General features: G+C 45.4%; 1 protein-coding gene across 3 annotated transcripts in view; it reads left to right on the top strand.

Annotated features, from left to right (window-relative positions):
• Positions 1 to 14,282, top strand: part of PIAS4 (protein inhibitor of activated STAT 4) — a 42,981-nt gene that overhangs the window by 11,214 nt on the left and 17,485 nt on the right. For all 3 annotated transcript variants that reach the window (XM_066635055.1, XM_066635056.1, XM_066635057.1), the window contains exons 2-4: positions 4 to 445; positions 12,543 to 12,627; positions 13,141 to 13,182. In XM_066635055.1, the coding sequence (XP_066491152.1) occupies positions 4 to 445; positions 12,543 to 12,627; positions 13,141 to 13,182 (569 nt within the window). The remainder of the gene's footprint in view (positions 1 to 3; positions 446 to 12,542; positions 12,628 to 13,140; positions 13,183 to 14,282) is intronic.

Genomic DNA, 14,282 nt, shown 5'->3' with positions numbered 1-14,282 from the left:
CAGAACATGGTGATGAGTTTCCGCGTCTCGGACCTCCAGACGTTGTTGGGATTTGTTGGCCGGAGTAAGAGTGGCCTGAAACATGAACTTGTAACTCGGGCCTTGCAGCTGGTCCAGTTTGACTGTAGTCCAGAACTATTTAAGAAGATCAAAGAGATCTATGAGACACGCTATGCCAAGCCCTCTGACCTGGTTCAACCGTCACAGACGCCACCACAGCACCGACCGCCTCCAGAAACCCTTTCCCTCCACTCTTCCTACGACCGCAGCAATGCGGTAGCCAGGACTGCTCTTTCGACTCCTAGCATTGACTATCCTGCCCTATATGGCAAATACTTAAATGGACTTGGACGGTTGCCTGTCAAGCCAGTGAAGCCAGAGGTCCGACTGGTGAAACTTCCCTTCTACACCATCTTGGATGAACTGTTGAAGCCCACTGAACTTGGTGAGTTGAGTGGGTATATTGCTGCTCTTGTGGACTTTCAGGTGGGAGGCAATAAAAAGAGCTGTTGCAGGGACCCTGGTCACATGTAGCTGTGGGGCCTTACGGCATGTTGGCCAGAGGACAAATTGAAGTGCCCTTTCAAAATGACTGCAGGTGACACTTGCATGGTACTCCTCACTTGATTACTTCAGAAAGGTGAGAGATGTTACTTTTTTCTTTTTGCCTAAGGTCTCCTGGAGAGGGGACCTTGAAGTTCTGAGGTTAGTACTGCTGGAACTGAAATGTTTTGGGGTTGGAGAAGACATTGAGCTTCATAAAGCTTCCTTGGGGAGATTGCACAGGTGGTTTTTGGCCGTGACCAACAGTTAAACTAATTATGATAGTGCTTCATAGTGCAATTACTTCTCAACTTTCCATCTTGCTGGGAACTCTTCTTAACATGATCTGCCTGTTTTCATGCTCTAGGGCAGGGGTGCTCAACATGTTGATCGCGATCGACCGGTTGATCGCGAGGCAAAATGAGTCGATTGCGGAGCCCTTAGTTTAGTCTAGACTCTAGTCTATAGACTCTATAGACTAGAGTCTAGACTAGACTAAGGGCTCCACGATCGACGCATTTTGCCTCTATAGTGCCTGGGCGCTTTCTTCTATTACTTGAGCCGCTAGACGCTCTTCTCCCCACGCCTGTCTCCTAGCAAAGGGACCGGAAGTGGCTCGGGGAGGGGAGGGGGGCTCGGCCCCTCCTCAAGTGGAGACGCTGCTGATGGGGCCGCCGTTGAGGAGCCATTGAGCCCCCCTCCCAGCGGCTGGGCCGGGGGGCCCTCCCCACAGCGAGGCGACTGGGCGCGGACCCTCCCCTCTCAGGTGAGGTACGGGGGCTGGGAGGGGACAGCGAGCGGAGAGTGGGGCTGGAGGCGATGGGGGCAGCAGTTGTGGTGGAAGTGCCGGGGCTCCCGGCGGAGGGGGCGGGAGGAAGGCTACGGTGCTCCATTAGGAGGGAGTCGCTGAGGGAAGGCTCGGAGCAGAACTTCGGTTGTGCCTTGGAGAACCTGAGGAGAATCTCCAGAAGGGCTTGGGAGCAGCCCGGGACTGTCTGGAGCAGTTGCTTGGGGCCAGTCAGAAGTGCCGCTGATGCAGAGTGGTGGCAGCCTCTGGCTGGGGAAGTTTCTCAGCAATTGAGAGATGCAGGTGCCCAAGGCTGCGATCCTCTCCTCACTTACCCAGGAGTAAGCCCCATTGACTAGCATGGGACTTACTTCTGAGGAGACAGGCTTAGGTTTGGGCACACAAGCTGCAATCCTCTCCACACTTACCCGGGAGTAAGCCCCATTGACTAGCATGGAGCTTGCTTCTGAGGGGACATGCAAAAGATTGGGCTCTAAAGCTCCTATCCACACCTACCGGAGAGTAATCCCCATTGACTAGCATGGGACCTACTTCTGAGTAGACACCATAGGGTTGGGCTCTGAGGTTGCAATTCTGTCCACATTTACACAGGAGTAAGCCCCACTGACTATAATGGGATTTACTGCTGAGTAACCTCATCATAGGGTTGGGTTCTGAGGTTGCAATTCTATCCATTTACACTGGAGTAAGCCCCACTGACTCTAATGGGACTTACTTCTGAGTAGACATGCATAAGGTTGACCCCAGCATGTCTAATTCTGTTATGGCAAATGCTATTATGTTGAAATGCCAGCAAATATACTACTATGAAGCAAAAGAATTCACTGGAGGCACTGTGTATTGCTTAGCCCTGAACCAGGGAAACTGCCAATGCCCGATTTTTTTTATCTTTATTGATTTATTTCACTATGTAAACTGCCTTATATACTACTTTTCAACAAGAGTAGTTCATAAGCTGTCAGCAGCTACTGTCCGGACTATGCATCCTTGGCTGATGCACTTCAGTGCAAGTCATCAAAGTAAACTCAAGTAATTACAAAAAATGTTTTAGTTAATTATGTTGTGTTGTGCAATATTGTCTCATGCGGTTATGCAAGGTACACCAACATACATTGTACACATAAATGTTATATGTTATGATGGTGCGAACATTGTAAAAAAACTCTGGTAGATCTCCGGGCCTTGCTGGGTTTCAAAGTAGCTCTCGAGCCAAAAAAGTGTGAGCACCCCTGCTCTAAGGAGAGAGACATAGGTAGATGGCAGAGCACATGGTTTGCATGCACGTGATCTCAGGTTCAGCCCCTTGCACAGTCAGTTCAAATGAGTTGAAGTTACATGGATGGGAAAGGCCTGTAGCCTCTGAGCTACAGCCTAAGCCTTTGAAAAGCTGCTGCCAGTCAGAGGAAGAAAATACTGAGTTGCATTGCTCAGTGGCTCAATATGGCAGCTTCGTATGTTCATATACCATGTAACTCCTGAAGTTTTTGAGAATTCTGGTGCATGTTCAAGTGTTGCAGTGGCAGTACCTGACCAGGAGAGAGAACCTGGGGTCATATTGGATAGCTTAATGAAAATATTGACCTAATGTGCAGCAACTCCATGCTAGGGATCAGTAGAAAAGGGATTGAAAGTAATACTGCAAAGTACCATATTGCCCTTATGCAAAACTATGATGGAATACTGTGTACAATTCTGGTTGCTACATCTCAAAAAGGATATTGAACTGGATAGATGGTAGAGCTGAAAAAGAGCAGTAAAGGGCAACCAAAATAAAAGTGCTGGTGCATCTTCCCTATGAGGAAAGGTTGACACATGTGGGATGTTTTAACTTAAAGGTCACGAAGGCAGCAGGGAGGAGACTGGGAGAAGATGATTTAGAAAATATATACATAATGTGGAGAAAGTGAACTGAGATTTTTCTTTTTTCCCAGTGGGAGGGGAATCTAGTTCATCATTGTAGGAAACCAATTGCTGAATTAATGGTCCTTTTGTTTGATCTTGCAGGATGCTGGTAGTTATTCAGTTGTTGCTGGGCACTAGGGAGACTGCCTTAAGCCTCACCTGCACATGCCCAAAGCAAGTTGCCACTAGTTTTCCTCAACCTTTTCTTATACCAAATGTGCAGAAATTTAGTGAGAAAAGGTTTTTAGCATGATGATAGTGACAGGCCAAGCTTCATCTACCAGGCTGATGTTGAAGGTACAGGCCCAGGGGAGAAAGTGGCTGTTCTACATCTGGAAGTAGCTTGTGGCTGTGCATTGCAGAGGAAGTTTTGATGGCTTTTAGAGGACTTGTTTACCATTATGGACAGGCGCCCACCAATATTGGCTTGGCGTACTTATTAGTGCTGGGATAGGGAGAAAGTAAGAATTGGCAAGAGAGAGTGCTGCTGTTTCTTATCTTATCCAAACCTCACTATGAATAAAACGATTACCCCACTCCAGGACACCCCACCCATTGACCAACTGGTCTGGGAATCAGAGAGTCTAAGGCTTTCTTGTCAGACGGACAAGGTCATTTCTGTCAACCAAGTGAATTTATGGATACCTGAATATTGATCTTCTGATTTGAATACCTACTGAGAAGCTTCTAAGGAATCCCAGTATTCTCACAGAACATAGTCTGAACGTCACTGGTTTAGTGTGTGGAGTGTTAAGACTAGAGAGGCCTGAGTACAAATTCCTAGCCTGCTATGAAACTGCACCTATGATCAACTCTTAAACTGATGTATCTAACAAGATGGTAGGAGAGGCTAGAATAGGATGACCCCCATACGCTCTCCTGTGTTCCTTGGAAAGAATGATGCGAATATCAAAAAGTATTTTGGGGTTGAGAAAGGAGTTTGGACCCAAGCCCTGTTAACTAGGAGCCCTGGAGGGATTTTCCCCTCAAGGTGGTTTCCTTATTTAGGACTGGGCATGCTTAAGTTTCTTAAGTGCCAGCATTGTATACAGGTATTTGAGCAATCAAGCTCTCCCCCCCCCCCCCGTTTCAGTTCTGGTAAAAATAGCACTGACCTCATCTGTAGGGAGTGCAGACTTGGGGTTATGGAGTTTATGGGGTTGGGGAACAAAAGGAAGGAGCAGGAAGGTGAAGGGAAATTGGGATCAGGGAGCCCATTAGGAAATGAGCGAGTAGGGAAGTAAAAAGTTGTGGTTTCTGGACTGTGTTCACTTGAACAGGTGTGGGGATTATTCTGGACCTTTATCTCTTCTTTTTGTGAAGTCCATGCATCTTTTATACACAGGGGCACATCCCCTGTTCTCCAAACACCCACACGTGGAGAGATCATGCTCTGTGTTGGCATGTACAGATGGCCCAAATTTGGCTGTTCTGCTAGAGAGGAACATTCCATGAGTCCTCTTGGTGGTGGATAGAAGCATTCCAGGGAGGGATAGGTTCCATACTCCTAGTGTTGGGAACTTGAGTTAGTGACTTGGACTTGAATTGCGAAAATGCATGATTTTTGCTGACTTGCCAACTCATGAGTCGCATGCGTGGAAGTCTCTGAAAAAGACTCGAGTCAGGGCCCCCCTGACTTGGCACTCATCCCCATGCGTGCTGACTCGAGTCTGCCTGTGTCTGGGGGTGCTTGCTCTCTGTTTTCGCAGTGTGGAAAACCTCATGGGGCAAGCATTCCAACGTTGAGGAGGAGGGAGTTCCAGCTGGGAGGCAGGAAAGGGTTAATGCAAGCAGGAGTGGAGAGGCGGACTGGGCTCTCTATTCCTGTCTCTGATAGGAAGGAAGGAACAGATGATCATTGGACAAAGGAGGGGCATTCTCATATTTCCATTGGCTGAGGGAGGACAGGAGGATGAGCAACCCTCATTGAATGAATGGTTGCAGTGAGTCTACTTCTGAGTAGAGCTGCAAGGATCGGGTCATCCTGGTAAGCCTCCCAGCTGCTGCTTGAGACCCTCTCACTGCTTCTGTCCCAGCTCTCACAGTCCCTCCCACCCCCTCCTGCCCTGTTACGAATGGGAGGGAGCAGCAGGGGAGCGAGTAAAGAGAACTCCGAGACAGACATGCACATGCACACCCAGCAGCAGCCCTGTTTTTCCCATGGCTGGCTTTTTAAAGGGAGCGGCTCATCCCAGGGAGAGAGAGGAGGCAGAAGAGCAATCGTACTTTGCCGGCATGGTTATGTTTTTACTTGGGAGGAGGACACTCATTGAATGAGTGGCTAAAGAGGGACTACTTCTAAGTATAGCTGCAAGGATCGGGTTGTCTGGTAAGCCTCGCAACTGCTGCTCATGACCCTCCTCCTCCCTCTTGCTGCTTCTCTCCTGGCTTTCACCATCACTTCCACACCTCTTGCCATTTTACAGATGGGTGGGGACAGCTTGGAAGTGTTCAAAAAGGGCTCTGACACACGCACACACTCCCCACCAGCAGCCCCCTTTTTCAACTTTTTAAAGGGGGGGCTCAAGTCCTTTAGAGTCACTAAAGGGTGACTTGGTGACTCAGAAATTGCCCGTTATGACACATTTTCGAGTCGAGTCATGGGGAGGCAGTGATTTGGCGACTCGACTCAAGTCAAGCAATGCTTGGTTTTCCTAACACTGCATACTCCTGAACGCTTCTTGAGTTTTATCTCCTCTCTCTGTCCATCTGTGCAAATGACTCTGCAAGTGGTAAAACCGTTTCTGGACTGTGCCGCAGTGGACTACGTGGAAGAAAGGCGTTGTGCTCTTCTCCCCCCCCCAAATATAAGGAACCACTTGTACACAGAAAACTAGTGTGTTGGAGAGAAGCAGTGTGGCCTGCCACGACATGCTGATTTTTTACATACAAGAAGTTCTCATGCAGAGGAAACATTTGATCCTGCAGTGTGAAGTGGTGGTGTTCTGGACTAGTTTTACCATATGATCTGCTGTTGCTGTAGTCCAGCCTTTGTGGAGAACAGCACAGATATTACAGGATATGAAGGGGTGGTTAAATCAATAGTGCTGTGTATGTGACTGCTCCTTTGACCTTAGGAAGATTTTGTACTTTTGGGGAACAGACGTTTTAGTCATGCTTGGGTAACCAGACATCTTCCTAAATGCTTCTGTTCAGGCATCCAATGGTAAATAATAATAATAATAACTTTATTTTTACCCCGCCTTTCTCCCCGAAGGGACTCAAGGCAGCTTACAACAGGTTAAAACAGATTAAAAACATAATTTAAAAACAGATAAACAGGGGCAGGAGGTCTGGTCTAGAGGGTTGAGCCTCCATTTGCCTGAAGATAACATCCGAAGGTCGCCAGTTCGAGGCCACCAGCACCGTGCGACCTTGAAGCAGCTGACAAGATGAGCCGAGCTATTCCATCTGCTCTGAGCGTGGGAGGATGGAGGCCAGAATGTGTGACCAGATCAAGAAAGAAACATCTGAATGTTGTGGTTTCTTGAAAGATAGAAACCTTCTTTCAAATTGTAAAAATCCCTACGGGGATTTAAATAGCCTGCCTATGTAAACCGCCTTGAATAAAGTCTAAGGAGAAATCTGAGGACCAAGAAAGGCAGTATAGAAATACCTGTATTATTATTATTATTAAAAGTGTATTAACACATATCATAAAAACAGTCAGATAAAAAGTAGTAAAAAGGTAAAAAGAGCATAGAGCAGCAAGTTATAAAAGAATCAGGCCTGTAAAAAATTAAAAGATGTTGAAAAGATGTTAAAAAGGCAGAGAACTCAGAAGGCTTGTTTAAACTTAAACGGAAGGGTCTTCAGGCCTTGCTGAAAAGTCTCAAGAGAGGGAGCCATTCTTAAGTCAAGGGGAAGGTCCTATTTCTAGCCGCTGCCCCACGTACCTCCCTAGGCGGCGGCACTTGTAAAAAGGCCTTCTCTGTTGACCTAAGAGGACGAGCCGGATTGTACGGAAGTAGGCGATCTCTAAGATACCCTGGCCCAGAGCACTATAGGGCTTTAAAGGTCAAAACCAGCACCTTGAATTGGGCCCGGAAACAAATGGGCAGCCAATGTAGCCGCTGGAGAAGTGGACTGACGGAGTCAGACCGCCTACCTCCAGTAACCGCACGGGTAGTGAAGCTGGATCTGGCAAGCATTGGTTGTATAACTCAAAAAGTGAAATTCCTGTATACTGATTTGGGTCTGTAGTCCATCTGATCCAGGGGTATTCATTCTGGCTGAGAACAGCTCTGTCAGGGTCTTTCCCAGCTCAACCATCTGAGCTCTTACTTAAACAATTTCTGCCCAACGTTGCATATGTGCAACAGGGACCAAATGTGTACACCTGTGGGCTGGGCAGAAATGGGTTAACTGGAGGTGCTGGAGATTGAACCCAGGACCTTCTGTATGTGAAGCATGTGCTCTGTTTGCTGAGCAGTGGGTCATCCTCAGTTCTGTCCTTGAGAATGCTGCTTCATGCTAAATGGCAGGACTGATCTCTTACATGTGCCATGAAAGGCCTAGTGTTAGGTGGCATTTGTAGGAAAAGGGAACTTCACTTCTAGATTGGGCTCTGGAGTAGAAATGTCTATTCTTGTGACATGGCAGTTTCTCTCCCCCGCCCCCCTTCAACCATCTTCAGCTTCTTGAGGATTCTAATCCGCAATGAATGTTTTGCCAGTAGCCTTTTGTTCAGCTGAGCAAAAGCTAAAGGGCTGGCTTCCCACTTGCCTCACTCACCCAAGCAAAGCTCTCTTTGGTTCCCATTCTTCCAGAAAGAGATGCTTCGGCCTCCAGTTGCCTGACCTGTGCTAAGTGGTAAAATATTGAATGTGTCCACTGGAGAGGTGTGTAAGATCTGCAAAATGTGGGTGCGAGTGTGTGATGGGCACTGAACTTAAGAGTCTGGAGGGGAGCAGTGATGATAAGTGATGTGACTAGGTTCCATGCAACTTGACTGGCCTTGGTAGCCATCCAGAACTTATGATTGCCAGGATTTTGTTCCTTCTGAGGAGAAGCAAGGTTTTGTGTCTGAGCTTTGGAGGAATATGAATTCACTGATAATTACACACACCCAGCTCTACACTCCAGGAAGAGACCTGGAGTTCATCACTTGCCAGTACGCGAGGGAGAATGGACCACTCACTATGGCAAGAGAATGATTCTTGGCCATAACTCTGGGTTACAAGAACTTTGGGGGTTGACACAGTTTCTGATTCATAAATGACCTGGAACCGAATGAATGCCCAGCAGCCCAGCAAGATAAAAGGATGATTTGTTAGGGAGGGGAGCTTAGGAAAAAGGAATGAAGAGACCAGAGATGGAGTACAGCAGTCTGTCAACCTGGGTATTGCATGATAGATGTGATTTTTGGGTAGTTAAGAGACTCCTTAGCCAAGCAAGCATTCTGGGAAACAGATCCTCTGAGAGCAGTCTAGGCAAATAGTTCAGATTTTGAGACTCTGGCATCATCAGATATTTAGGCACTATATCAAACTTGTAGTTCAGTAATTCTCAAACTTCTTAGCACTGGGATCTACTTTTTTAGAATGCAAATCTGCCAGGACCCACCAGAAGTGATGTCATTAACCTGGAAATGATGTCATGACCAGAAGTGACATCATCAAGCGGGAAAATTTTTAACGCCCCATATGACAAAATTCAAATCAATCAAGTAAATTAAAAGTTTGCAATAAACGTTTAAAAATTTATTTAAAATAAAAAGAACCCTCTTAATCCTCCCAAGAGGTTACTGATCTGTTTTTTAAAAATTCTCCAAACATCCCAAAGACTGCAATCTTATCCATACTTACTTGGGAGTAAGCCCTATTGAGTATCATTGTTAAAAGCATATACATAGTAGTTGTTAAAAGTACATGTCTGTAACATTTCCCCAAATGCAGTCACATACCATGGTAGTATCAAGTCTAATATATTAAAAATAAAACACACAAAAATGAGTGGGGGCCCATCTGAAATTGGCTTGTGACCCACCTAATGGGTCCCGACCCACAGTTTGAGAAACACTTTTCTAACCTGTTTCAGAGAAGCAGCCTCTGATGCAGAATCTCTCTCTCTCTCTCTCCTTTGCAGCTTTTGGGGTGATTTTTTCCAAATGACCAAATAGGTTAAAACTTGGAGTAAATTTTTACCACACTGTGATCAAAATCTGCTAGAGTTCTCCACAGACTGGTTAAGATTGTTTGGGGCCAGTGTGGGTCATAGGCTGCCATTTGGCCATCCTTGATTTTACAGTAGTAGTGCTTTATATGGTGAGTACTTTTATTAGGGGTAACTAGATGTTTCAAATCAGGGCTAGTTTTTGAGTCTCACAGGACTCTTTCTTGGGCTCCATATAAAATATAAAAGATGTTGCTGATAAAGCGTATGGTGGACTCCACATCTGCAGTGTGTGACAAGATTCATGAAGCTCTTTGAAGACTTATGCTGGTGCTGTTGCCGGAACACAGTTCTTTATCAAGGTGGCTGAGGCAATGTTGTTGTTTTGATTGCAGAAGTAATCAAGAGTGTTAGGTGTCCTCTGAGAAATTCATTTTTGCTCTGATTCAATGTGTTGTTTCCTTGCTGTGGTTTTAGAGCATGGCAGGGTTGTTAAGGGGTTTGTGTGAACAAATGATGCTGTTGCATAACCCGAGGCTTAGTGTGTAATGTATATGTATCTGTGCTGTCCCTGGTGCAACTCAGTGAGGGTGGATAGTCCTTGGGGTGTTTCAGCTGCATTGTGCCACCAGGCTGAGGCAGGCAAGGTGAGCACTGCACTTCATCCTCTCAGCCCATTTTGAAACATGGGTCAAATGGGTCTTGAAACAAATATGTGTCTTCATAGAGAAGCTCTTCCATCACCCTGTCAGTGCTGTGTACTGTTGCTGCCTACACCTTTCCCTAGCCCTGTGGCTCTTACCATCTTTTCCTGTTCTCCCACAATTGCTTCCAGGAACAGTTCTACCACTGGGGCCAATGCAGGCACCAGATGCCCAGGACAGACATTTCATCTGCCCACTCATATGGCCAACCGTGGCATGGCAGGAAAAAGAATCAGTTCAGTAGGTTCCAAGGCTTGGTGTTACTATCACCTGTAGACGGAAATGTGATTTCTCAGTGATAACGAAATACATAATACTGCTTTCTGCACTTTTTATTTTTGTTTTTGTTATTTTGTTAAAATCAGTGAAAAAAATAAAACATCTCTACATTTTGGGCACTAAGCTAGTTGGGCTGGACTGGGGGTTGCATTGGTAAAAACTGTGGCTGTATCTGCTGACATATCACATACCTAGTACACTTTAAAAGTAATTATAATTTATAAAAATGCACCCTTGGAATAAAAACACATTTCCTCCTTGGGAAAACAAAATGGGTGAAAACATAAAAACATTTAAGAATTACTCTACCTGTAGAAGTTGTGCTGGTCAACCACCAAGTGAGAAGACACTTCATAATCCCTAATAGTTCATAACTTCATAATATTTATAGTGAATGCCAAGCCAACGACCTTTAGGTGGAGAGAATAAGACACTTGGGTTCTTATGATCTTCTCCAGGAAGAAGATTTCTGCTTTTTATCTAAAATACGTTGACTGATCTAAGCTTCCTTTGGTTAAGGGTGGTGGTTCTGTTGGTGTCCCAGTGACTACTTTCAGTGCCCAGTTTTCCTTGGCTTCTGCTTTGTTTCAGTTCTTAGTGAACCCAACCAAAAACTAAGATAATGGATAATTGTTTGTTACCTGTTGTAGGAGGCTCTGGCTTACAAAAACCTCGGCCACAATAAATGGGCTTTCATCTAGGATGCCATAAGACTCTTGGGTGTTTACCATAGATGTGTAGATACTTTCTTTTGTTTGGTCAAGTCATGTGAGGATCTACAGCACTGGTTCCCCACCTGTGGTCTGCAAGATCCTGAAAAGTGGTCTGCGTGATCTCAGGGAAAAAAAGATTCCCCTCAGTCACTTCCAGCGTCTTGCTGATGGAGTGCTGCCCCACAGACCATTAGAGAGGGCAGAGAATGGACCACCCAGAGCCAGCAAAAAAAGCAGCAACCCACAAATGATAAATCCCTATTTATTAGAAATTTTTTTTGTGCGCAGGTGGGGTGGGGGAATTGCATGTGGTCCATGACAATTCTAGTTTTTACCTTGGAGGTTCATGGGCTCCTAAAGTTTGGGAACCATTGATCTACAATCAAGACAGTAAACTAAACAAACAGCCTCCCTTTCAAGCACTGACCAGGTCCAGACCTGCTCAGCTTCAGCAAGATCGCTACATCATGTACTTTCAGACCACATCAAGTTAGTTTGCCTAATGATAGAGGCAACCATGACAGCAGAAGAGGCAGCTGAAACCTTTCTGCACTGTATCACTTTAAGCAGCAGGTGATAGTGGGGGTGCTATGTATTTGGTGCTTTCCTAGGGAGGGAGAATGAATCATCTAGCACAGCGCCCCTTCTGGCCCCTACTGTACCAATTTGCACGATCCACTACTGGCCCCTACTATACCAGTTTGCAGGATCCAAGTACCACCAGAAGTAACTGGCAATGGCATCATCGCCAGTGACTTGCTGATTGGGAGGCCAGACACTAAGTGATAAACACCAGTTAGAGGCTTAGGGTGGACAGGAGGGCTTTGTCAAGTGCTTGAAAAGAGCACGCTGGAGTTTTTCCTGCTGAGCGGAGCCTCCTACTGCCTCTTGCCACATTGCATTTCTGGTCTTCCTGTCAGGCGGCAGGGGTTGGGAGTCCTGTGAGTACTACCAGATACCATCTCAAGTACCACCAGTGCTACAAGTACCACTGGGTGAGAAACATTGATTTAGTGTGTTGAAAAATGGCTCTTTCTCTAACATGCTGTTTTAAATGTTGATGTCTTTTCTACATGTGGAGAAGCTAGTTCCCCCCCACTCTTTGTTTTAGTGCTCCCCTGGGTAATGGGAACAGCTCATTTGCATGTAGAAAAATAGTGCATCAAGATAAAAGATTCTGTCTACTTTCTACATTCAGGAAGCTTGAATAAAAACTTGGCAAACCTCTACTGCCATCTGCAGCTTGAACTGGTTTGAGCCTTTTTATTGCTTGATTCTGCTTAGTCTTAAACTGGCCCTGTTGAAATTTCCTCTGAGGCAATGGAAAAGCCTCCAGAGGCCTCCCCTTGGAGGAGTTTTTGGTCATTCAAGGCACAGACTGAACCTGGGTTTCTCATTTAAACTGTGTGAAGTTGAGGTCAGTTTCCCTCTTACCTCAATACTGTCTGCCTGATGTCCTCTTTGCCTCCCTGTTTCCAGTCCCACAGAACAATGAGAAGCTTCAGGAGAGTCCATGTGTCTTTGCGCTGACGCCGAGGCAAGTGGAGCAGATCAGAAATTCCAGGTACTCCCTTTGGTTTCCTGACAATTCCTAGAGTCCCTCACTGCTGTCCCCTTCATGCTGTGATGCTTTTCCTGTAGGCTGGTCTTTCCAGTCTTGAGAATCAGAATCCAGGGATGTGGGAAGCCCACAACAGATTCTTTGGTCCTGCAAGGAGGTTTAGACCCTTGGCTGTTAAAGCATCACCTTATATAATTGATTAATTGCAATTGATTAATAAATTAAGGTGAGAGGAAGTGCTGAAATGATGGAAAAACTATGTTTGGGAAAGGGAAACTCCCAGCAAGACATTACTCTCTGATCTTTAAAATGGGAAGAACAAGCATATCTGGCCAACTGGTAAGCAAAATGAAACCAAGCAAAGAAAATGTAAGATTCTTTAACTCAATTAAAAATTCAATGCTCAGTGTTGGATTAGGTTTGATAAATACTTGTTTGCATTCTGTGTCAAATGGATGCCTAATCTCTCTCTCTCTCTCTTTCTTTCTGTGTGTGTGTGTTTTTTTAATTTGACAGAGAGTTGCAGCCAGGTGTGAAAGCAGTCCAGGTTGTCCTCAGGTAAGCCTGAATGACAGGGTGTTAATTAAACCCCTGAGACAATGACTGAATGGGTGGAGAGAGATTATAAAACCAATGTGATGATGTCTAAAGATATCCTTGATTAACATGAAGCAACTTTGCTGCAAAGCAGTTGCCTGGGTCCCAGGCTCTGTCAAATACCCAGCTTAGATGCTGCAAAAGGTAACAGCCTTCCTTCCTTTCAAAGTTGAGGCATCCAGAGTACGTGTGACTTGACTTGTGCAGTCTGATTGCATTTTAGCCTCTATGCTACCTTTTGGGCCCATATCAAGCATATTTTCAGCATCAGAGCTGGTCTGTGTGTTCTCCATGCTCAAAGAAAATCGACCAAATTCCATATCAAAGAAATCCCTGCTTATTTTTCATAATTATGCTCCATACGATCTATGGTTGTAGGTGGGAGTTCTGGTGGTACTAGAGGGGCATTGAGATGTCATCTTGACCAGTGGAAATACTGTTCAGTAACATGTTTCTCCTTCCTTTACTTTGTTTGTGGCTGCTTTGAGAGCTGGAAACTTTGTGGGGCAGGAGGCATTAAGGGGGGGGGAAACTATTGTTCTTCACATGGTTTAGTTCTGTACCCTGTGGTAAATTCTGCTCTTGGGTAGAGTACAAATACTTCTTCCTATAAATCGCCAAGTGGCTTGGTTCCTGTGCACTACCTTTAAAATACTTATGCCCTGCTTATGAACTAGACAAATCTTGAGAGCAGCTTTCAATGGATTAAAACCATAAAAGAACAGAATACAAAGCAATTAAGAAAATTAAAATTGGCAAGAGAACACCTTTCTTATCACAAGTAACCCAATTATATTCAGTTAAAAACTTGAGCAAACAACTTAAGTGGTTGCTAAGCAAACATTTTTTAGGAGGGATATACTTCCCCCCTTTAAAAAAAAAAAGTGTGGGTGCCACAGCAGAAAAGGCCCTGTCTCTGGCAGCTCCCCACTCACCGCAGACACTCGCCTATAAGTCAGTCTCACAGATAAACCAAGGGCAGGTTTTGAGCAAAAAAAATATCATGGAATCTCCTATGACCCTCGGATAAGTCGGGGGGGGGTCCCTAAAAAAAAAACTTA

Source organism: Tiliqua scincoides, chromosome 8, assembly GCF_035046505.1.
Source record: "Tiliqua scincoides isolate rTilSci1 chromosome 8, rTilSci1.hap2, whole genome shotgun sequence".
Classification (NCBI taxonomy): domain Eukaryota; kingdom Metazoa; phylum Chordata; class Lepidosauria; order Squamata; family Scincidae; genus Tiliqua; species Tiliqua scincoides.
The sequence above is the reverse complement of the archived record's forward strand: the minus strand, read 5'-3'. Positions and strand labels throughout refer to the sequence as shown.